The sequence below is a fragment of the Gallus gallus genome, chromosome 8 (assembly GCF_016699485.2).
Source record: "Gallus gallus isolate bGalGal1 chromosome 8, bGalGal1.mat.broiler.GRCg7b, whole genome shotgun sequence".
In the NCBI taxonomy this organism is placed as follows: domain Eukaryota; kingdom Metazoa; phylum Chordata; class Aves; order Galliformes; family Phasianidae; genus Gallus; species Gallus gallus.
In genome coordinates this window covers 20,985,682-21,011,550 of record NC_052539.1, presented here as the reverse complement: position 1 = coordinate 21,011,550, position 25,869 = coordinate 20,985,682, and the positions used below count along the sequence as shown (strand labels likewise).

The following is a 25,869-nucleotide window of genomic DNA, read 5'->3' as shown; positions in this document are numbered from 1 at the left end:
TAAGCTCAACATTAACATCATCATCAGGCATCTCATGACAGCCAGAAGGGTCCCGGTTATCGTCAGGTTTGCCTCTCCCCAAGGCCCCAGTCATATGCTATTTGGGAAGCAGACAGGCAGGAATGAAGTCAGTTGTGGCTTCTTCCCTCCATGTTAAGCTGGGACATTTGACACAGAATCACAGGACATTCTGAGTTGGAAGCGACCCCCAGGGATCATCGAGTTCAACTCTGGGCTCTGCACAGCACCACCCAAACCCAAACCCCACAGCTGAGTTCCTTGAGCTCCAGCCGATCGGGGCCGTGCCACTGCCCCGGGGATCTTTGCAACCATGTATTTCTCAAATAATTCAGGCACCAAGAACATCTGTGTCAGAGCACAAAGCAGCCCCTGAAATAAGACCAAGTTTGTTAATATCAGATCTCTGGGAAAAAGCCCTGTGGCAGAGGAACAGCACTGCTCCTCAAACAGCCCCCACACTGCAGGCGTCCCCCACCCTGCCCAAAAGCTGCACCACGTCCCTTCCACATAGATCACGGGAGAACACTCTCAGAAATTGAAAGCAGAAGCAATCAATTTTAAAGATATTTAGTAATTAGCCCTAAAAGGGATTCCGAGCTTATAAAGCTCCCTTGCCTTCATCCCGTTTATGACTGATAGCATCTGTAACCTCACGAGGCATCCATTAAGTTCAGTAGTTAATTACATCTGCTCTGAACGGACGTTATTTAGAGAACAAGCAGATGCAATTCCTCATTGCTTTGCTAATCTGCACGAGGCACTCCAGCTCGCCCCTCTCTAATCTCTGCTTCTCAGCAGCTGGAGGGCTGTGGGGACAGGAGGAAGGTGGTTGGTTCTGCAAAGGAATAAAGGCAGTCCTGTGCTTTATGAGGACCTCCACGTGCTGGGCACCATAAGAAAGTCTGGAACAAGCAGGTGCCCACCAGCACTTGTATATCCGTGAGCAGTCAGCAGAACTCCTAACTTCTTTCTGCCCTCATTAGTGAATGGTGCAATACTGCTCACGTGCAGCAGGCTTCAAATCACAGCCAAGCTGAAACCTAAATCCTCCATACGTGTAAAGGACGAATGGGCTTTACTGCTTCATTCCCAGGTAATACTTACAGCAAAAGCAAAGAGCCACAGAAAATCTGCAGTCACATTACGTGCATAGGGAAAGATTGATCCCCTGGATATATAAGGGGTGACTCACCTGAGTTACACACAGAGTATTTCTACAGCTACCTGCCTAGAATTCATTCTAGAAAACAGTATTTTCAGTGAAAAACACATTAACGTGAAGCAAGCTCTCCCACCAGCTCTTTCACACATACTTTTAAGTAGGTGCTTTATTTGCTTTGAAATATCTAAATTACCAAAACAATTAGAAATACCTGGCAATTAAATGTTCTCCTCAGTTTTGATCAGGTAGAGGAACTGTAACAACCACCAACCTTACCCTCATTATAAAATGACAGTCTTGGGCTACCTTCCCTCCATGGGAACAGCACTCCCTGCCATGTTCACACGCGACAAGAAGGTGGAAAATAAAATGCAGAACTGCAAGGCAGTGCTAGGCCAAACCCAAGATTAACGTACAGATCAAACTGAGCATGGTGAAAGGTTTATACTGATGTATGCAGGACAATTTTGGGCTCGGAGCGGGCAGAGCCTATCTTGGGAAAGCAACATCTATTGCTTTGGAAATGAAAGCCAGCAGAGCTGGGAATCGCAGGCACCGCCTGACCTCATCCCTGGGCGTATTTTTAATCAGCCACATCCAGGCTGTCCTTCAGGTATATCATAAACTGAGCAAATGTCAAGTGAATTAAGGTTTTTCGGCTCTCTGTGATTTCTCATATGAAGAAGCATGTGATCTTTCACAGATTTATTTCTGAACCACCTCACATTTAATACAGTTGGATAATTCAGACTTCCTTGGTGCCAAGAGATCTGTTTCAGAGCAAAGGAAAATTCATCCCCAATTACAGAACAAGTAAAATGCAGACATGCTCCCAAAGCACAGATTTGAGAAACTGCAGACTGTGCCTAATGACTTTAGTTCTGATGGGTGATTAGTGTGCTCTGTAATGGACTGACAGAAACAGCTGATTCTATTACAAGGACACGTCCTGGCCAGAATTTTCTCTCTGTTGCACTTAAATTATAAATATGTACTCTCTTGAAAATATATGGAGACAAAAGACAGTAATCAATCTCTAAAACTTCTGTCTTCTGTCTTTTATAATACTTCAAATTAGAACAAACAATGACTTCATCACTGGGAAAAGACTTTCAAGCATTCAGGACCGTCTGCACAGCCATTACTCTTCCATACTACAAAGCATCCAGGTCTCTTCATCCTCCACACCTCCTGGCCCTTTGGAAGGAACTGTGAGGTTTCGGCTCATCCAGGTGTTGGCTTCAAAGGCATATTTTAAGGAATATTCCGCTTTGTACCTATGGGTACAGAAGAAATTTACAAGACTTGCACATTCCTCAGAATTTGCCATTCAACAATTCCTGTTCTCCGAGCAGGACTGAGAAAGGGGCTATTCCTGGAGCTGACAGATCACACAGCAGCCGTGCTAATCAATGTCTTTGTTCATACTTGGAGGTTCAATTCCAAACGTGCTCACAGCACTCAGCCCATGTTGGCTTCTGGGTAGTGAGCAAACAACGGCTTTATTTCAAAAGTCGTTAACACGCTGTCTTCAACTGAATGCATTTAATGTGCTTTGGAAGCACTGGAACCCAGAACTGAAGCCCATCCACACCTCACACAACCTACAGAAAGCCACACGCACTGGAAAAAGTAGCACATAAATGTCAATACAGGCAAAACAAAGTGCCAGAATGGTGCGATCACAATAAATAAAAACAAAAAGCATGCTCTGTATCCCTGTGCAAAGTTGCTCACAGCTGTTTTTCAACAGTTTCGTTGCAATTTTCATCCGCCCACCCCACTGTAACAACCAGGCCCCATCCACAGCACTTCTCAGAGCAGAAGTTACAGTTTTGATGCGCTTACCATGAGTGCTGGAGGATTTTTTGTATAACAAGCATTTATAGTAGCTGTTAAAACTCATAAATGTCATAGTATCTATTAATAAAATAAGAACACTCACTGAAGTATTGGTATATTTGTTTGAGAGGGACTGAACTATGAAGAAAAAGCTGAAAAGCTCATCTAGCTTAGTGACCATCTGTGAAGAAATAACCCAAGAAAGCCTTTCCAATAGCAACCTCCACCTGCATGCAGTGTAGTATAATACACTGCCTTCTCCATCAAGAAAAACCTTGGTTTATTTTGTTTCAGTGTTTAACTCCTCAATCCATCCTTAGACATGAATGCATTCTCTCAGCTGCTGTGGCCTATCCTGTAAAATCATCCACTGCCTACAAAAGCACACCTGGATTCAGTTCAGTAATTTACCTCTAGATTTAGTTCTGTGTTAACCGATGTGCTTCACTTCTATAAACAGTTTAGATAAAGTAGTCTCACCATACTCTGACTGCAGCAGGTTCAAAGCTCTTGGAATGTTTTCACTGTGCAATTTCTCACAAAAGAAAGGCACAGCAAAGAAAAGCAAGGAGGACGATTCCCACTTAATCTTCTTCTTCAGGTTAAAACATCACACCAAACTCAGCTCAGTGCTTTGAGCGTGGCAGTTTACTTCATTGAACGGTACACCCTCCATCAAAAAGTTTCTGGATTTAAAGGTTTACTTCTAATACAGACCCACTATTTGCTGAATTTGGAATTCTAATAGCAGAAAGCAAGACCACTGTCTAACCCAGAAATTGCACATGATTGGCAGTAGGAAGATTTAAGCATCATCTATAATAACCCCAAAGTAATCCTAGCGCGGTTCCTGGGGTTGCTGCAGATTTACACATATGGTAAATAGCATTCTTGACTTAACATCTTAAAGAGTCTTTTCTCACTTCTATGACAAAAAACCCAACAGGTTACAAGTAACACATTTACAAAGACGCTTTTCCACTTTTACTAATTCTCCACCATCTTCTTAAACAACAAATCAGACATCTTTCTACCCATCATTTATTTTCCTCATCGTTTTTTAGAACAATTGAAAACATCAGCTCGACGTTTAGGAGAAAAACTGAGTTGGCTCACAGGAATGGGACCTATCAGAGGTCTGGTAAAAAATACATATCCTCAGAGGAAAAAAAAAAAAGCATCTTCTCTGACGCAGCACGTACTGTCTCACCAGGAGATGAGCTCCTCTGAAAGTGCCCTGCTTTGTAAACACAGGGCTGGAGGTATTTCAGCAGGAGGTAAAGCAACCTAAATCATACTCTCCCCGTCTGCTGAGGCTATCAGAAACCAGCCAGTGTTTGCACCCCCTCTGCCTGCGCTGCAATTACAGCTTGCTTAAAAATCAACGGGCATCACAGATGACTACAATATTATTTTAATTTTCCCAGTAATTCAGATGGAGTATTTATAAGCCTCTTTCTACCCAAGTTTAACAATAAATGCAGATGTACACAGCATTTCAGTGCACACTGATTCTACAAAGCAGAATGTATACTGTAAAACAAACTACGGGGAATCATTTGCAAAATATCTAATGAACAGTACTACATCTTGCTTTCAAGACTGAATACTTTGAGTCTTGTTAATGTTTAATATAATAAATAGCATCCACTGCCTATTCAGTCTTAAAGAGATAATGAACAGGACATAAAACTAATGAAGCAAATGACTGACAAAAATAAAGTAATATTTCCAAACATTCATACCAGGGGAGGTTCACGCTGGATATCAAGAATTTCTTCACAGAGAATATGGTCAGGCATGGGCACAGGCTGCCATGGGGGCGCAGGAGTCCCCATCCCTGGAGGTGGTTCAGAGACTGAGGACATGAGTTGGTGGTGGGACTTGGCTAGCCAGGCTGATGGTTAGACTTGATGACCTTGAGGGGTCTTTTCCACCATGGACGACTCTATGAATAAGATTAATCTCTTCCTAACCCCTTCTGCTCTCATTGAGCAAATTAGAAATAAGTGAGATCTATTCAAATCCTCACTTTTTGTTGGTTCTCCTGTTCACTGTATGAATTATAAAATTACTCCAACTCTTCTATCTCTGAGCAGGCTAAGCATTCTCAGCATCCCTCATGCTTATACAGAAAGCTGGGTAATGTTTTCGGTGTGCAAGATACGTTGCATTAAGGACAAAAAAAAGCAGATTAGAGGTAAATAATTGATTTTATTATAGCAAAATGCTAGATGAGACTTCAGTGTTTACCACTAATTCCAGCACGCAGTACATTAGTATATACTACACAAGAGCAAACATTTCTAGAACTGTGAGGAATTCATTAGGTGAGGAGTCAACACAATAATGCCAGAGCTGATATATACACTACTAATTGCTCATACTCCTACGTAAAGCCAAGCTAACACAAATTTCAAGAAAAGAATCACAGAAAGGCCTGGGTTGGAAGGGACCTCAAGGATCATGAATCTCTACCACAGACAGGGCCACCAACCTCCACATTTCATACTAGACCAGGCTGCCCAGGGCCCCATCCAACCTGGCCCTGAACACCTCCAGGGACGGGGCATCCACAACCCCTCTGTGCAGCCCGTTCCAGCACCTCACCACTCTCACAGTAAAGAACTTCCCCCCTGATTCCAACCTCAATCTTCCCTCCTTCCTTCCCTGAAAGGCTGCAACTGATGACAATGTACAGTTGGAGGCAGGGAAAAAAGCAAACAAGTTGATCGGCAGCATCAAGGACAGGATGGAACTTAATATGGAAATTACTATAATGCCATTAGCTCAGTCAGAAACATATCAGCTGCTATGATGCCATGCCTGGTCCTGGCCATGCCATTCACACAGACACATCCCAGGTTCCTCGCTGAGATGGTGCTATTGTGCTTAACCTAATTTTCCTATGTAATACATAATTGTGCCTGGAAACTTGGAAAAAAAGAGACAAAACTATCATCTGGACTCCAAGCATTAAATCTAAGGAGCAAGTTTTTAAAAGAGAGCAAATAATTAGTCCTTCTAGACAAAAGAACAGAGGTATCTTCAGAGGTCTGCAGCATGACAGCATGGGCACAAAGCTGTGCCTTCCTGTGTGTTCAGAGCAGGAGTGTTTCCAGTACTATAGAAAGACAGTAACTTTCAAAGGCTGGCAGCCATCATCTCGGCAAAAGGAGACTTTGGCTGCAAGTGATGACAGTCTCTTGGATTCACTGAGTGAAGTCATAGGAAAATTCCCATGGAAAGAAGGCTGTTCAGAACAAAGGACAATGCTGGCCCAAGAACTGATTCATAAAATGGGGGCATATAAAAGTGCTGGAAACTGAAATAAAAAGTTTCTAATTTTCAGCTGACCACACTTCTGAAACTACTGCAACATGGATTATGAAGCATCTACGCTCCCTATGGTCCTAAAGATATCCAACTGAACAGTGTTTACATGTTGATCCACTTGTGTGTGTACACACCATGCACAATATCAATACACGCATACAGTGAAATTCCATCTCCTACAAATATATGGAAAGTTCACACATTTTAATATGGGCATATCCAAGCTTCAAAGAAAACAGAAGAGCAAATCTTGTTCCAATGCACTGAGAAAGCAGATTCCTGTATTATTTGAAACACACCTTCTTTTACAACAGACTTCTTTCTTTGGAAAACAAAAGGTTTAAAAGCCACGGGGTTTCTGGAATGCATTTTCTAGATCTGCAATCCATGGAGGCATTCAAAAACAGCCTGCAATATATTTAGCAGGCAAATTGGTAAAGCTTAGTTCAAGAGGAATTCTCCTAATCTGCTTAAGGACAGGATATTTCAGAGGCAACATGGCTGCTGCTATATGCCTGTGTTTCTCCGCACTAAGCCTGTTTATTTTTTGTTTTCTGTTTAGTTTGATTCTCTGGGGGGGATTAATTATTTTTTTCTTTTTTGCCCTCATGGTAGGATCACTTTATTATCTGATTTTACGACTGCCGTTGCCATTTTCTGTCGGGACGCTTTGTTGTTTGCTTTGTGGCTCATCATCAGTGAACCCTCTTTAGCTATCTACAACCTTCTTGGCTTTTCAGCTCCACTCTTAATACACTACAACTTGTCTGACGAGAGAGAAGCTGCACGAGTAACAGCTCCAGTTTTCACCAAGTGAAGACTACAGGAGGATCTGTCCGCTGCTGACACACTGAGGTCCCAGCTGAAATACTCTGTAAGCCATGAATGTGCAATTTGGGATGGATGGAGGCAGATCACCACGTCTTTACAAATGGATGCACACCAAGACTAGGAATCCAACTGCTGGAGAAGATGCTGTGGATCAGGATTTACTCCCAGGAGAAGAAAGAGCCTACACCAAGAATCCAAAGGTTTTCTTTGTTAATATGACTCTAATTCTACTGGCTATTATGGTCAGTGGTTATTTAGGGGTTTTGCATCTCTAAACTGTAAGGCTTTCACTATAAAAAGAGAAAAGAAAAAAGGATGAGCACTTTGATGTCAATTAAAAATATTTAATTTTAACTTTGTTATTAAGCTTCATTTTACACATTTATCATACAGACTTTGGAAATACACTGGTTAATTAATCTCTACCATTAATAATGCAATAAAAAGAGTGGAAGATTGCTCACAATCAGCTCAGTTTTGAAGCTTTATAAACTGAGAAAGGATCATCTCAGATCATCTAACACTGACTGTTGGATGTATTTTCAATGAATCGGTATCTTGTAGCACTCCTAAAAATTAAAACCTTGCATACTTCAGAAAAAATTCTATGTTGTTTGCCATCGGGGGACAAAGAGTCTATACAATGGCTATTGTATATAGTGTATATTTGGCTATTCTTTTGGTATCAGTTTATGTATAATGCATCAGAAGGTAACCACACACTTAAAAGCAAAAAGCAATTTCTTGTAAATTGATATTGCTTGTTGATAGCTGGTTGTCTTCTGCTATGGTTTTCTCTATTATAAGTTTAAATTGTGTTCAGCTAGTATTCTTATTGAGTATTTTGCTGCCAGTAAAGCTCTAATGCTTTATGCGCAAGTCAAAGTTACCATCATAAGACAAAGGGAATACTGGCTGCCCTTACCAATTGCAATGAACTTTTTTGCATTGTCTTGAGATTGTTACTGAAGAATAACATCATCTTATTTCTCAATTAATTCCCAAACCTTCTTGTTTCTGTAACTGAGGCTGCAGTCAAACCATTGCAAGGATCAGGTAAGGACAAGAAACAAAGCAGCCTCTCAGTTCAGAGGCAGTAGCTAGCTAGATGCACAGCTGTGTGTCTTTTGCAAGCCTTACTTACATTACACTCATTAACTTTTTTAACACCCTCCTGCTCTGGTGAATTCATCTGATGTTGAAAGCTGATTTCTGTTTCTATTTGTTCTCAGGTTGCAATTCCATCAGATTTGCAGCTATGTCTTTCATCTTCCAGATCACAATAGTACAGATGAATTTCTACCTGAATCAGAAGGCCTTACTCACATTAGTAGTGCTAGCACTTTTCTTCTAATGTTATTAGTATTAATGCTTGTATTTTTCATCTCGATCTAATACTGGCTACTGATTGCTTGTGACAGTTTTACTTTGTTTATAGTCAATCCTGTGGTGCTTTAAGCATGATAAATGTTTTAGTGCTTGCTTGACAATCATATTCTTAGTTTAAAATTTTCATGAGCTGAGCTCCGCGTTATGATTCTATATTTCTACTCAAACAGCTATTACACAAGTTCTTTAAGGAATTACGATTCACATTCTGATCTCTCTTACGCTATTTAACATATGTCAAAATAAATAGTAGAAAAATCCTTTTGAATTAAAAAGAGTATCTGCATGGATATTGCACAGACCTTTATCAACTAAAATAGTATTTGAAGATTTCCATTCCAAAGCAATTACCACTCCTGCAGAAGAAAGCAGCTGATGAAACAGGGGGCAAGAAAGATCAGTACTTAATCCATTATCACATCCCAGTAATGCTAATCTAGGTGTAAGATTAATTTGGACTTCAAACATATTAAAGCAGCAAAATAAGATTTGCTTCCAGAAACGTTCAAAAGACAGTATATCCATATGATCAGCTTCAACTTTTATTGCAACCTTTCTTCCATAATATGCATTTGAAGCCAATTTATAAGTCATCTTGGAAGGTAAAAAGATAATGCAAATAGCCCACAGAAACATTTTGAAGACTCAAACATGGATTTTAAAATGGGAAGCACAACTTGACTAGATCTTAATGTTCTGGTGAAGCAATTAAAAGACGAGAAAAACACTTCTACAGTAAATCCCTTTAAGTGTTTCCCTCATACAAAATTATAAAATGATTTAGAAGTTCCTATGATTTTTCTTACTCTTTTTAATTCGTGCCTTTTGCCCAAGAACCTGACTGCTACTCAGTAATGTGACTTTGAACACACATGGTTTAGGCTGCCTGATCTCAGCAGTTGGGCATATAATTTCTGCATCCATTTTTATCGAACAACAATTCAGTAATCCATCATCTTAATTCTCAGTGGTAGTGGTGAACAACCTCTAAATACCATACTGTTGCTTTGACTTTCGCTCAGTTTATAAAGATAAATAATAAATAAAGACCCCTAGTAGTTTTGGGGTTTCAAACTGCTCAGTTTACGTACCATTAACCCAAGAAAGAACTCATATCAGTGTAAGACTGAGAGATGACAGACACTGCTCTTCAATATCCTTCTGAACCCTTACAGTACCTACAACCAGCCTCTCAGATCTCAGGACCCATCTTCCAGCCTGCAGAAACCTGCTGCTGCTGCTGATCAGAGTTCTGCTATCACCTGGCCAATACCAAAACACAGTTTCCAACGCACACTATTTCTTAATGCTACATATACTAGAATTCTCCTTCACTATACTCCACTTCAGAATCACATACGCCAAAACCAAGGTCTGGCAGAACACGTTTATTTTCAATTTTGCTAACGTTTTGCTTGAGTTTGGTTTACCTTCTGCTCCTTGTGTTTAATTAAAATGTGATTTCCAGTTGGTTTTGCTAGAAAATCCAGAGGACAATTTTTAACTGTACAGCACAAAGAAAGGTAATGATTCAGGGCTGGGAGTGGGTGGGTGGTCTTTCTGTGCCCAAAGCTCCCACCCTTGGTTTACCTTTTCAATGTTCTCATTATTCTACTACCTCATTGCTTTATTTTTAATTAAAACAGAAATCCTCTGAGTTCCATGTTAACCTTTGAAAACCAATGTCATGTTCAGTTCTGTGAGTGTTTATCTTGACTTTTACTGGTCCCTCTGCCGTATTTTATGATCTTTAGAGTTACTTTGACTCCCTTGTTTGCATGTTCCAAGCAGGAGCCTTTAAGTTATGCCCTGTTTGGAAAACCTTTACTCATTCAAGGACTTAAGAGGAGTCTTCTGTTACAGCTTAGTATATATTTACACATATTTGTATTCTTTGCATCATTTCTCATTGTCTGTTCCCACGTGCTGTTCTGGCCGCTAGGAAATGCCACAGAAGGAGTCAACAAGATACATCCTGAACATAAGATTTAGAAGGGAAAAGAAAATAAGTGTTCAACAGTCAAGTGAAGGTTATTTCAAACTGATTTAAAAAGTTATCGTGTTTATATACATCTGTTTGCCTGGTTAAAAGAATGTGAGAAAGGGCACAAACGAGAAGATTTGTGACAGATTGGTAAAACCATACAGTTCTGCTCTGCATTCTACCAAACTATTGTGCCTAAAAGCCACTTTTAGCCATAACGTCAGTCCCTGCTATGCCAATGAAAAGGTTTCATTCTGTTTTTCCTTTTTTGCAATTGACACACATCCCAGGCAAAGTGGCAGAGCGTGTGGGATGTGGCTGACATTTAGGAAAGCCAAGACTTACTGTTTTTTTTCCTCCTGTATTCATACAGGATGATGCAATTCCTTTACCTGCTTGTAGCACAGCCATCAAATAGGAATTCCATTTTTTTTCCCCAAGAGTTCTACTAGAGAATGCTGATTCAGCATCTCCAACTGTCTGAGCATTTACTGCTCTCGCATACAAAGGATGGGGAAAGGTACATGATCCCAATGTAACCTTTTCTTTCACATTAGATGACAATAAACTTATGCCAGTTTTTAGTTCATGAAAACAAATACTGTTTTTTTTTCTCCTTTCATAAAATAAAAAAGAGCCCAGTCAATTAACTCCACAGAAACACTTCCCAAACATCCAGAAACATGGCTCATATACCAGGGGAGCCTATTTTTACTTTTAGAGTTAAATATCTTGCTCTATTTCTTTTCCCCCTCCAGAAGAGCAGGGGGGGCTCTTGAAATACCTAATGGACGATTGCTTTCTCAAATTTGCCTCCTAGGAGCAGCAATCTTTCACCAAGAATATCGGGGAGAAATTGAGCTGACTAGCTGAGAATAAACAAATATGCAACAGCTCCATTTAAAGCATCACTTCTCCCCCAGCAGACAACCTTCAGTTGCTCACTGCACCCTGCTGCCAATACTTCGAGTTATTGCTGTTAAACTCCTAAGCTTGCAGGCCTTAGCACTTCAGGCAACAGGACAAACAAGTACAGAGCCTCTCTTGAAGCCTTGTTATACAACAGGCACTATTCTGATATGCTGTTCTACCTCACCTGCAGAACACTCGCATCCGCACACTGTGGCTTAAATGCATGGCACTGAAGGGACATGCAGCCCCCATGAAAAGACTTCTTGCCTACAATGGCAGAAATTCTGTAAATTTGAAAACAATCAGAAAATACACATTCCCTGACATACTGACTTACCCGCTGCTACTGACCAGCACACAGAGAGAAGCAGGACAACAAAGGATACAAGAACTAGTACAAGAAGTAGTAGTACTACTACTACGTTTTGTTCAAAGTATTGGTGTCTACATTAATGGTATTTAAAATTAATTGTACTTCAGGCAGAAATGTGGTCAGCTGAGGATTAAGGAGAGGAATAAAAGCCATACTCTGACTTTTTAAACATTAAGAAAACGTATCTGTTGCTATTCGTAAGGTGAGGGTAATAAACCTGTTTGTCAGCCTCATAGCAGCTCCAGAATCACAATAAAGAAACAGAAATCACTTCATCCAGTAGCTTACCTGGTACAGAGCAGGACAGTTGCTGTGTCTCAGGGAAGTCAAAGCTAGAAAGCAGTCACAGGCCATGCAGTAACGGAGTTAACCTCCTAGAAACTTATTGCAAGTTCTGTTGTACCGTAAGTGCTATTCTGCCTCTTTTTTTTTTTTTTTGCAGGAAAAGAAAAGCAGTTATCTCACAACACACAGATGCTACACAATGAGATCAAGTCATCTGTGCAAATAACACAAGGAGCTCTCATTCTGTTAAACCTCTGCCTCAGTTTTATTCAGGTTATGGAGGACTAACTTTGAAGATATATTTTTTTGTAAAGTACAATTCAAGTAGAGGAAAGTCAGCGATTCCCAGCAGTCACACATGAAGCATCTCCCAGGATTTTATTTTTTATTTTGCTTTCACCTACCTACAGCCATCTCCCACCCCTATCAAAAAGAAGGCTTTCTCCTACCATCCCATTCTTAGGTAACTCATTTCACTAAGATTGCGGCGATCCATTCAACCAGGCAAGGTACAAGCTATTTCTCTTGATTCATGGTAAATCAATATTATGTTTCCAGCATCACACAACTGAATTACATCTATTGCATCTGCTGCTGAAAGCCCTATGTAAGGGCATGGCTCTTCTTTAGTATTTCATTTTTATCAGTCCCAATGGTACCGCATTGCATTCTAAGTTATATTATGCCTTAACAGAAATGATTTTACTACATCACTCCATCATCTGTCTAAACTTAATCAAGCACAACATTGCTTTCTGAAACTCCACAGGAGTCCCGTATCCCTGAGGGGCTTTCTTCATGGTAGCCACTTTAGAAGAAAAATATCAGCTCAGCACTGTCAAACTATTAACATTTACAAGCAAGCAGTCACCAGCACACCAACATTGTTCCCCCATGCACAGTTGTTAAAAAATGAAAACTTTATTTGCCGACTTCAAAACAACAGGTTTGGGGTGTTATAGGTAAATGTTTTGAGACACGGAGTGCTACAGAACTGCCAGGGTTAAATGTGGCTCTCCGAGATTTACAGCCAAGTGAGTCAACAAGTGGAGAACATGAAGGTGCAAGGCATTCACAATCAGAGGCAGAGAAGACAGAAGCTAGAACAACAAATAGTTAATAACTCGGAGCCATTAGAGAGAATAATCCTCACACCAATCTAAAATGCAAAAATCACTTACACTCCTGTTTAAGTCGTGCCCAATCTTTTTCTTGCCCTTACCTCACCCACAATCCATTCTTCTGGCCTTCAATTTTTTTTCTGGCTGTTAAGACCCTAATCCCCTCCTAATAGGTATCCAGAAATTGCCCCTGGGGGGTGAATCTCTCTTCCAGTCAGCACACATTCTTCCACTTTGGCCAAATGGTTCACTACAGTTATCAAAAACAAAGTTAAATTACACACATTCACAGAGAAGGAGATCACTATGTACCCCCAAAGCTAGTTAAAAAAACAGCATGGAGTTGGAAATCCTTCCTAATAGGCTGCATTCCCCCCATGTTTGCTGGAAAGGAGAAGAGCAGGAGTTTGGCTTGTTCTGTTTCAGATCATGCAGTCCAGAGTCAGACCCAGGACGTGGAAGCCACGGACCATGGGACAAATGGAGCAGAAAGGACCTTTTACGTGGACTACACTGACCTACCTCAATGACATCTGATATTATATTTTTCTGGCTGCCAATACAAGCAACATTAGCCTATGCTGATATAAAACAAGTGATAAATGTCGAAGTCAATTAATATGTTCTTATTTTGATGAAAGGACTTTAAAAGTAATTATATGAGGTTTAAGCTATGCCATACAAGAGGCAGTAATTATATTCATCCTCATTCCAAACATGATTTTATCATGCTAATATCCAACAGCATTTTGGAAACAAATCTCTGGCTACAAACGCATCTGTTGTGCTAAAACAATCTGATTTTAAAAGAGCATTGCCATTAGCAAAATGAGCCATTTACAGATTTGACCAAAGATAGGTTAAAAAAACACCAACCACCAAGTTGAACCACTTTCCATCCCAAAAACTCTTTGTCAGCATTTGTAGGAAAAACGCCGCTAATTCCAAAGCTGCCATTTTAATGACAAACCTCCAAAGACAAACAAGAACAAATGAATAATTGCAATCACTTCATAAAGAAGAATAAGAATCCTTAATTGACTACTGATAAAAGTGGAAGGAAAGTGGAGGAACTGAACTATTTATTCACTATATTATAAAAGAATGTATAGTAGAACACTCCATTCAAATACCTGCAGCAGACAGCAACGTGTTGGGATGTGGGGAAGAATGGGCTGTTACCTTCCAGACATGACTGCCCAGTTTTATTGACAAGGACAGTGATGTTGAATGCTGGAATACAGACCATCAAAATCTGAAACAATATGCCAAAATCCCACCAACTCACAGAAGTCCCATAAATACCAACAGCTCATGTAGAGCAATTTGAAGTACAATAGGAACAACCACCAAACCATACAGGAAATGCTGCCACGTATTTACAGCTGGCTGTAAATGTCTCCTGACACTTAAGATAGCGTTTCCCAGGTGTTATTAAGACATCACAACTCATCATATACTCCTGGCATTTGTTTGTCTAGTAGCCAGGAATTGCAAGTATTCAGAACGCAAAGTTATTTCATCTTTATTCCTTGAAAATGCAAGGCTACTGCCTGCCCCAGTCAATCCTGATAGCTTTTCAACGTTAGATTTGCACTTGGCATGTTTTACTCGGGTTTCTTTCTACAACAACCGCTGCCCTTCAGCACGTCAGAGGAACTGAAGAGGCGACCATCAGCAGCAGAACTGACAGGAAAATAACAAAAAGTGCCCTGACCAATTTCAGCTTCCACTCGGATGACATAAGCCTAGAAGCAAAATCCGTGCTGCCTCGCTGCAGGACACAGCTTCTCATTAAAGAGGTAAGTGGGTCTGTGTAAGCAGTGAAGACTATTAAAGATAAGCAGATGAAACAGCGCAGCAGCAGCACGTTACATTGCTATGCTGGAGAACAGGTTTTTTTTGTTTTGTTCTGTTTTAAGGATTTGGGATTTCTGTCGCTAAGCAAGAACAAAAAGAAATGATACTGACCCATGTGAAGCACCTGGCAGCTAATAGCTAGGAAAGGAAGCAAAAGCCACGCTCCACATGGCAAGCCCTGTGACTACCAGCAGCAGCAAAAACACCACAGCAATGAGGAAGATCACCAAGAAGATGCCTTCAAGCCAAGGAAATGTCGGAAAAAGATTTTACTGTTTATCTTTGGGAAGAACTCCTTTCCCCAGGACCTACTCGTAGTCAGATGCACACATACACTGCCATTCCTTCTTGCAGTTGTCTGCTAACAAAACCTTTCTTCCTGAAGCAGAAGAATTAATTGCTGGCATTTTATCTTTCCACACAAGCAGAAAATAAAAAGTTTAGTTCAGCTGTAGAAGCATTCACGAAGTCCATGCTGACAAACTGAAAGCAGTTATTTAAGCATAACTATAGCAAATTATCAGACCAATTTAACAATACCCTGAAGACAGCAGCTAAATAGTATCTTTTCCGTCTGAGCAAACCATTTAACCTTTTATCCTTGCCCATATCTCAAGGACTTTTTATTCTGACAAGCTTTCACATTTTCCCCTCAGTACATTTCCTATGTCTTCAGAGCAGATGCCAGAAGCACATGCTGCCCAAACGCGGTGCCATCACCCGCTCCGCTGCAAAGAAACCACAAGCAGCAGGTGTGGAAAAACCAGCCAGTGTGCCAGCTTGTGCCAGGCAGGTACCACCGACAGCAGCAATGCTTCTTACCAGCCATCAGTCCTACAGTGAGATGCCATTACGTATGGTATAACGTATGGCACCATGGCAATAGGGCTGCATGACAGAAGCTGCTTATGATACATGTAGCCAATGAATTCCAGCAGCCATGAATCTGCAGTCTGTGTTCCCCAGACCTCCTCCATGCCCAATTTTTACTCCCTGCAAAGAAAGCATTAGGACTTATCTTTAGAATGAGAAACATCCCTCTGCTGGTTTTACATTTGGTTCTATTTTAGCCAAACGTGCTGTGTAGTGGAAAACACCAGCCAAGATAAACACACTCAAGTAATGCGATGTGCTTTGTGTTTCACATCTGCACTGAAGCCAGCAAAAAAGGCTCCAACAAAGTAATTTAAATAGTTGAACTTAACTCAAATTTCAGCACTGTGTAGGAAAGCACTGATACAGAGAACAGTGGTGTTGAGAATGTCCGACCACATCTGAATACTACTCAAGTACCACAAAGGCTGCAAATAATGTCTACGACAAGCATCTGAGATTTGACACACCACCCTCTCCATTACTTTCCTTATTTACAAGGATTTTTAGGACAGAAACTCTAATTTCTTACATACATGAGAAGTGTAGAAGCACACATAGGCAGCCATTGTAAAGCAATTCACCTGCCAACTTTCACTCTGACACGATGTTCCAAATACAACTGCATTTCCACAGGGACTCAAACATCCCCAAACGTTTTTTCCCCCATTATTTCCCTACGCATATGAGCAACAGCAAACCCAGACAGCCTCAAACATTTGTAGCTACCTTCACGATGTAATTTACATCATGATACATCACAAAAAAATAAAACCACATGCACAGATCTCTGCCCAGTACAGCAGAAGCAGCTCCACACCTGCATTACCACTTGTCCCTAAGGCTGTTACTCATATCAGTAGCCCAAGCTCATTAGCCAAAAAGGAAGTCTACAAATTAAAAGAATATTCCATTATCAGAAGCACTTTCTTGGTCCTCCATCAATACTACTGCACAGCTGTGTCCAACTGCGTGCATATGTTTGTGTACACACACACACACACACTTCCTAAGAAAATCTGGTTTGTTCCTCCTGGATTTTCATTTCCACTACTTTGCTATTTCTTATGAGCAGTTGGCACTCACTGTTTGAGACCAAACAGAACGTGCTGAAAACAGACTGAACAAACAAGGAAGGTGATATATACAGGTCACACAAATATACTGATTTAGCCTATAGGAACAATTGCTGCCTCTTTAGGTTATTTGCTTACACCCCTACAAGGCCACTTACAGCATGGATCACAGCAGAAGAGGGGTCTCAGAGAAGACAAAGTACACAGCAGTGATCTCAAGTGTCTTTCAGGTAACAGAGGTAACAGAAGCATGAGGAAAAAGTGCACATATATTTGTTAGAGAACTGGATGAGGTGGTGACAGCTAATGGCTTATTTTAACAGGGCAAAAAAAAAAGAACTGGATTTGAAAAGAATAAACTGCCTGTGAGGGAACACCACAAGGGAGCCTGAAAGTTGTGCACCACAGGTCCTTGAACAGGTAGCCACTGAAAATGAGAAAGGAACAGATCCACAGTATTTTCAAAACAGGTGGAAAGAACAAAGTGATAGGAACTTCAGAAACACTGCCTTCAGAAAGGGAGTAACAGTTTGATTGATTTGGAATTTCTGATGGTTTGAACAAAGAGCTGGGAGGCAGGAGAGGCACCTGCTCCTTCACACTGCAGGCTCCTGAACAGCATTTTCAGCAGTGACAGAGAAAAGGAAAACAAAAAGTCTGTTTGCTTTTGTTAATAACAGGAAGAGCACACAAACGAGGCGTTCATCGTATTTAGGCTGAGGACTCAGTTGCAGAAGCAAGTAGAAAGAGGCAGAAGATTGACCACCACCACCACCAATGAGCAGGAGTCCACCAACTAAGATGTCCAATGGGCAGGAAGATATGAAAACAAAAAAAACCCTAAAACATTGAAACCTTGGGGAAACCAGATCAGTACAAGTCTAAATCCACTCCGTTTGAAAATAAAAGAATCTCAGGTTATTGAGATAAGGCAGAAGCACTGGTCACATCATTCTGGTAAAAATAATTCATTTGTTCCTTTCTGTTCATCTTCAAAAGTCAATTTAAATGTGAAATAATATCAGCAGGCTGACCAACACATTCTTCTCCATCAACTAAATATAAAGGAAATGAGATTTTTCACAGCACAAGTGGGTAAGTACCAGAACAGGTGCCAAGAAAAGCTGCAAATTCTCCATCCCTCGAAATACTCCAAACCAGTCTGAGCAAGACCTTGGGTAACCCGATCCCACTTTGGAATTAGCAGGGCTTTGAATGCAGGGGTTGGATTAGAGGGCCCAATTTAGTCTGGGATGTTTATTTCAAAAGCCACCAACATCCAGATTGAAATGGGGAAGTAATTTGTTTTCATCAGTGGCTTTCTAACACCAAACCACCAGCACCCAGACTCCCAAAAAAAGTAATTAAAACGCATTGCCTCGGCAGTGCCAACACAAACCAGTGGTTTTGTCATTTTTCCTAGGGCATGTTTGCAGTAGTCACTTCTGAGCCACAATTCCGTCTAAAAACAACCAACAGTCCAAGATGCATGGAAATTAAATCCAGCATTAACTTACTCTTGGACTTGTACATCTGCCCTACTACCTGCTGTCCTATGAGAGCATTGTTTCAACCCCCCAAGCATTCTTGGTGGAGCTGTGAATTACACCCACATAAACACATCATTTACGCATACCTACAAAAGCACTACAGCCAACAGCTCATATAAATATGGAAGGCTACTAGAATTATCAAATTCCACCACGCTGCACGTGTTAAACCAGCCCCAGTATGTCTTTTGCTGTCACGGGCAGACGTTTGGGCCCCCCCAGCCTCACAGTGCTCATCAGTGCTCGCCTGCAGCACCCTGATGAATTTCACAGAGGAAGAGCACCCTCTCCCCAGCTGTCACACTGTACGAGGAGAGCTGCACTGCTCAGGTTGCAGGGTGCCTCACCTGGCGTTCATCACGTGAGTTGCTTGAATGAAATCCTTGCCAGTGCAATTAATGTGATTCTCCAGTTAGACCTCCATCTACATTGTTAAAATAGACTTTTGTTACATGAATACCCCATCCCAAATTTGTGATATCATACAGCAAAGAACAGAAGTGAAGAAAAAACATCTTTCATATAACATAACTTTATTATTATTATTATTTCCAGAGTTGAACCAACTTCTCAGACAGCATTTATTATTAAGGAAGGGATGAAATATTTTGCTATAGTTTTTCCTACTAAAAATAAAAAGCCACGCCCCCACAGATGCAACATGTCAGACATTCTAGGTTCACATTCTAGGCTCTGAACAATCAGCATATAGGGAATGACTTGGATTTTCTCTGGTCAGAAACAATGCTCTTAGCTAAGTTCCAAGTAGTTAACACATCATCACTGAAAACAATAGTCTTAATCCTATATGCATCAGTTAGAGGAAAATGGAATACAAGATGTTCTATACTGAGCAAATGAACTAGCACATCACAGCAGCACTGTGATTGATGCAACACATTACGTGCAACTAAATTTCAGAAATGTTAATAAGCTGGCCCAAAGAAATATCAAAACATACAGTTACGGAAACGGTGAGACAAAGCACATTCAGGTAATGCAACAGTAACACCCTGATTACTTTAAAGCATCCCTAAACTATGAACGGTAGCATTTCAAAATGGTGAATTTACTTTCCTCAAAGGAAGTGAAATTAACTGTGCCTGTCAGCTGTTTTGCTTATTGTTTAATGGGCAAGCTTCATGGTCTATAAACAATTATTTATGCCAGCACGTATGTAATAGGCTATATCGCATTACAATGCAAAGAAAAGGAATATGGTGCTTTCAAGCAAAAATCAATTCCATCTCCAGTTCACACCAGATTTGGGAGCTCTCTCACTTCCAGCTGTTTTACTCAGGAAGAATCTGCTCCGTCGTCACACCCCATTGACACTGACACAGATTACCATATTTGTCACAGCACTGCAATTTCATAAAACTTCACTGGGATGTTAAACAGAGCTTAAAACAAAATGCAGGAGAATCTGTGTCAACATAACGACAGTTGAAAAAAATACAGATATTACTTATATTGAAGAGCTGCTATTCTGTAACATTGCATCTGCTTTGGATTGCTGTGCATTTGAGGTAATAAATAAGCATGGCTCTAACAGATTAAAAATACTCACTCTGCTTTCTTATTTAATTTCTAAGTAACGCTCAGCTAAAATGGCTACTCTGAGGCGAGTCAGAAAAGTCACTTTGCAGGGTTTAGAAATATATTTGAAACTGAAGTTTCAACTATGAGGTAAGCCTTAGTTTGGACATTGCTTCTTTCCATAAGAATGGTTTTCAAAAGGCTTTACAAGACTCAAATTTAAAGCAAGTTAAGAAAACATATTTTATTACTTTACGCAGAAATCATACTTCCAACGATGAGTACCTGAGCAGCAGGTGAAAGCAAGAAAGCTGAAATCCCAGTGCTGCTTACACACTGATTAGACTTGATTTACTCTGAAAGGCCGTCATCATTTCTGAGAGCGCCGGCATTGCAGGCAGCAGGACAAAACAGAGACAAGTTGCACTTACCTGCAGCCCTCTCCTCCGCAGAATGCTCGAGTCATCCATACCCGGCGGCGCTGCCTCCCCTGCTGCTGGCTGGCTTTGCTCCCTAACTGTTAAAGAAGTCCATTATTTTCAAACTTTTTCTCCCCTCTCCGCCCCTCCTCCATCCACTCTCTAAAAATAGGACGTGGTCTTTCACTCGCCTGTCATGAAGAACCACAGCCAGGGTCTCTGACTATTTGTATGTCGTTTTGCCTGCCCCTTTTGTGACGGATTTAGGAGGGCACATTGGAAAAAATCTGTTGGACTTCCCTAAGTCCTTCCAAGGTTGGATGCCTCCTTCCCCTCATATACACAACTGTCCAGAAATGTATAATAATCCACAGCTCCACATAAGGCCGAAGAGTGGAATTTAATTCAGATCCCACACACGCTTATTTTTGCTTTCTTTCCATGTACTTCAGCTACATAAAGGATCAGTGAACTACAACAGCTGCCTTCAGTTACCGATCATAATAAGCTCACCAAATCCAGGTCACATTTCCCTCAAATCACACAACTAAAAAAATGGATTCTGCGGACAGAAAGGGAAGGGCGCTCTTCAAAATTAGAAACGTTCACAATGAAACAATCTAAAAAATCTCATTTTCCTAATTCTGAATCCCTCTGCTCCTTTGTACGACAAAGCCAACGTCAGAGATACCATCGCACCCTCTTTTGTTCCTGCTATCTCGGAGGTATGCTGCTCTCCCTCTCACACGCAGCGGGCACGGCGCATTCTTGAGCTCCTTGCTGAGATCTTGCCTCTCCTAGGTGCTGAGGGGTCGGGAACACATGTTGCAAGTTCTGAACGTGTAAGAACTCATTCATCTATTCATCACTGACAGAGCTGTCTTAAAGCCTTCCCCTCTTCGTCATCCATGGCGGAAAGGCGAGAAAAAAAAAAGGGAAGGGAAAGCAGCACTCAGCTGAGAATTCTGCAGTTTCTGTTTGCCCGTACCTTCACACAGACAACTCCTGCAAGGTCAAAAGAGGCTTCCTCCCTTGCTGTACATTATCCACAGTCACGTTTTAAAATAGGAGCTGCTTTGAAAAAGAAACGGCGCTAAGAGCTCCGGCTACACCAAACAGCCCCGGAATAAACAAAAACCCAGCTACGTTCATCCCAATCGCTGAGCACCTCATGGAATCTTTGTGCTACGCCTGTCCTTCCTCTGAGAGAGAGGAAAAAAAGGGAATGCTGCAAATATCACCAACCGCCGCAATGACCTACAATTTCTTAGCGGAAAGCTAAAGCAACAGATTTCATCGCCAGATAAAAGCTTCAGAAGAGCCTATTTATAGCTTCTGAATACAAACACTGTATTTAAAAGCAGCCCAACTTCAGCCTCTGCAGGATTTCGGCAGGCATACACAAGAAACCAAACTTCACCCAGAGCTGTGTTTAGGAGGGGCTTTCAGCAAACGCACCAACAACGCGGCCGGAGCGGCGGCTGCCGAGCACGGCTGGATGAAACGCTCCTGTCCACACAGCTATGACAGCTGCAAACCAAAACCATCTCCACAAAAGCACACAGGTTGCCGGTGCTTAAAGGAGTAGATATTTACACGGAAATCTTTAGCTGATCTTCACGCTAAGGGACCGAGTCACATGAGCTAAACACATCACTGTAAAGTCAGCTGAAAGCAGATACAACTCAATCCCATTCACCAGGCTTTCTGTGATCCTCTGCAGAGCCAGTGTGGTCTTTTATTGTGAGCAGCTAATAAATCCTCATCTCGCCGATACCTCCTTCCATCTGCCGTTTTAAACAGGCGAATGCTGAATGAGGTCTGCGGAGCCTTTGTGAGCTCCCCAGCAGGGCAGGCAGCCACGCAGGGCTGAGCGGGAGCTCATTTGCATGGAGTATACTGTACGGGATAAAAAGCTGCGCTGCAAACAACTCGGTGAGCCACTTGCTTTTAAAGGCACAGGGTCTGCTTTTGAGAATCCAAGTGGGAAGAGCGGTGCCAGACACAGAGCTCCACACACAAACTTGAGAATGCGGCATCAGGAAGAACAGCAGCAGAGAAGCGCAGCTAACGCTCTGATGAAGAGCAGGCTGAAACCTAAGGTGAAACCTAAGGTGGTCGGATGTCTCGACTGCGATAACATTTTTGAGGGATTTCAGTGTTACTTCCTGCTTTTTGCCATCAAATGAGCTTCTTTGGAAAACTAATCCTAGAGCTAGGACTGCACTTCGCAGCAATTAGCACCAGATAGGTTCTGTTCTCACAACAAATCCCACAGACGTATTTTGGCATGCGCAGTCACCCACATTACACACATTTTGCTGTTCGTGTTCTGTCTGTAATAAATTTTATGAGTATTTATGGTAGGCCATTAGATTAGCTGGATCATTGATTTTCCTTCTTGACTGAGGCCACCTGCACTAAATAAAATATACTGGGAGGGGAATCGAGCAATCTGAACAATTACACAATACCTTTCACACGGTATTTTCTTCCCAAACCAACCATTAAATCAAACACTGTAAGCCTGATAACACAATAGCATACATTTATAGTTCCATTATACAGATGTAACTATATCTAATATAAATAGGTTCCACTTACTTCTACAATGCAATTGGAAACGTTCTGATTAGCACATAAATATCTAATCCTTCCTGGATTATTTACCTTAATACTCAGGCATTGCCAACTCTCCGAATGTCTTCACAAGTGACTGATAATTGATTGAGGCTGGCACGAGTCTCAAAATACCATGAGAATCATCTGTTCTCTTCCAAGTTTCAGGCTTTCTTGGGGAGAACGCTTTCAAGTTGGCTGCCTGCCACACTTACCCAGCTCCTGCGGCAGGGATCCCAATCAGAGCTGCTGTGAAGAAGCAGGCATGGTTTCTCCTCCAACTTCCTTCCCCCCTTCCCTTCCTCAGAGCAAACAATTCTGATTGAAATGGCAGATCAAAAACCTCCACAAAAAAAATCCCAAATGTGGTGACTACCTTTTGCTTCCCTCCTATTTAACTATTAACAGTCATTCACTCTCCCCTTTTCTTCCTTCCATAAAAGGAAGAAAACCCACAAATGCAATCATGAAAGAGGGTGGGAGAGGACATTCGGTGCCATCCTTTGACATTTATTTGAATGTATTAAGAGATCTGCAGATGAGTTTCCAATCAAAGATGAGAATATATCTGCAGAAAAGATTTCACTAAGATAAGCATTACTGAAGGATATTAAAGAAACCAAAGTACATAACATAGAACCTTATCAATTATATAAGAAGTCATACAATAAATTTCTCCAACAGTTTTCAGATATAGGCACAATTTATGAAGGGTCCAATGTAATATTTGCTTATCAGAAGAGAGGACTCATGGCATCTTCCAATCCTGTAAGAATTAAAGGATCTACTTAACATTCAACCTCGCTCAAGAAAGAAAAAGTCTCCCTCTTTTTGCCCATCTTTCTGAAGATATTGGTGAACAATCTTTGACAAGCTCCTAACTCAATGGTTCCTTCCTCCATCACACTAACTGAAACATGGGGAAGATTTTACTTCTCAGGCAGCAAGGAGAGAAGATGAAGAGTAAAGCAGTAGAGTACCAGGATCATTTGGACATCATCTAAGCAGTTCCAGAGCAGATTCTCTGTGCTTCCCACTGCAATCTTAAGTAGGGCACAACTGAAAAAAGACAACAAGAAGTCCATGTAGAACAATTTACATTCTTTGAGAAACTATAAAACAGATGTACTTGTATTCCCCTGTTGTGCTTCAGGAAGGAAAGGCAGAGCTGTGCCAAAGGCTAAATTCTCAGCACTTTTTCAACTAATTAAGAAAAAAAAGTGCCAAAAAAAGAAAACCAACATACACACACTTATTTTCCAAGACAGTCTGAAATGGACATTGTGTGACTTTCTGTATAAGCAGAAAATAAGTATTTTTCCAGTGACCTTCTGTACAGAGCCCCAAATAAATAGTGTTTCATAGTTCATAGTGTTTGCCTGCATTCTCTGAAAAAGCTATTCATTCTTGACTTGAAGACATCAAAAAATGGAAACAGCCTTGACCTTCCAGTAAATGCGTTCCTGTAATGGTTAGCTTAATGAGTAGGGAAGGACAGCTTATCAACTTTCCAATACCAGGAGAATTGAATGAAGCTATTGGCCATATCCAAACAAATGAAAGGGGGTAATGCTTGGCACAATAGCCACATCGCAGCACTTCTTACAATAAAAAGCAAAAAAAGTTCAGGAGCATGGCTAAAAGCCTTTGGACAAATTCATTGAAGAATCTGGCAAGAACTCTCAAACAGAAAAATATGCTGAAGACAGAAAGACACAAATAGCTGCAAGTATTCTGGGAAAAGGATTCTGCCTTAGCAGCTGATTGCAAGTGCCTGTCAGAGACAAGTTGATGGGCTAAGCCAGTGTAACTGTTCTAGGCCAGAGAAGCTGTGGATGCCCCATCCCTGGAGGCATTCAAGGCCAGGTTGGATGGGGCTCTGGGCAGCACGGGCTGCTGGGTGGCAGCCCTGCCCATAGAAAGTGTGTTGGAACTGGATGATTTTCAAGGTGCCCTCCAGTCTGAGCCATTCTATGATTCTACATTCTTATTCACATGGAAAGTAGAAAAGAGGTACCTACCGAGAACTGCATCCTAAATGACAAATGCCTTGAAGGAACTAGAGGTAGCAGAGAAGGAGGAAATTGAAAAATAGTTCTGAAATGGAGGTGATAGCTCTGACAGCTCACATAAGCATTGAGCAGACCTTCATCTTATAGAAGAATCTGAAAGTTTAGAACAGTTCCAATAACTATGTCTGAAGATGACCAAAGTTTTCCATCTGATAACTGCAGTATAATCAAAGAAACTATTCTTTCAATTTATTCAATAGCCAAAGGGTTTTTTTGAATAGCATCAGTGAAAGATGACCAAAGGCATACCAATTTTGCAGTTAGGAAAGTAATGACCACAAGAAGATGCTATGAAGTAGCTCCTACGTACAATGAACCTCACAAAAAAAAAACAACTGAGAAATTGTGAAGCTATTAACCTATTGCTCACATTTTCTAATCACCAAAGAAAATGCAAAGAAGGGAGATAACTTAGAGAGGAGTCTGTATCTACTATATTAGCGTGCACATACATGTACGCATTGAAGCTTCTATATAGACTTACACAACACATTTTAGTATTGTTCAGTTTGTTATACTGTGTTGAACACAAACTACCTTCTAAACTATAACTGAAATGAGGCATATTTCAGCATTCACCCAATACTTGTGGAAAATGTTTCACC

The 25,869-nt window shown here is 41.0% G+C and overlaps 1 protein-coding gene across 3 annotated transcripts in view; it reads right to left on the bottom strand.

Moving 5' to 3' along the window:
- The window catches only part of MAST2 (microtubule associated serine/threonine kinase 2), a 161,275-nt gene that overhangs the window by 98,767 nt on the left and 36,639 nt on the right, over positions 1 to 25,869 (bottom strand). The window contains exons 1-2 of one of the 3 annotated variants that reach the window (XM_046944860.1): positions 21,273 to 23,497; positions 20,586 to 20,671 (exon numbers count right to left, since the gene is read on the bottom strand). The exons of 1 other annotated variant lie outside the window; for it this stretch is intronic. In XM_046944860.1, the coding sequence (XP_046800816.1) occupies positions 20,586 to 20,624 (39 nt within the window). In that variant the 5' untranslated portion in view covers positions 20,625 to 20,671; positions 21,273 to 23,497. Of the gene's footprint in view, positions 1 to 20,585; positions 20,672 to 21,272; positions 23,498 to 25,869 lie in introns of those variants that run through there. One more of the 3 variants, XM_046944861.1, reaches the window with a different exon arrangement.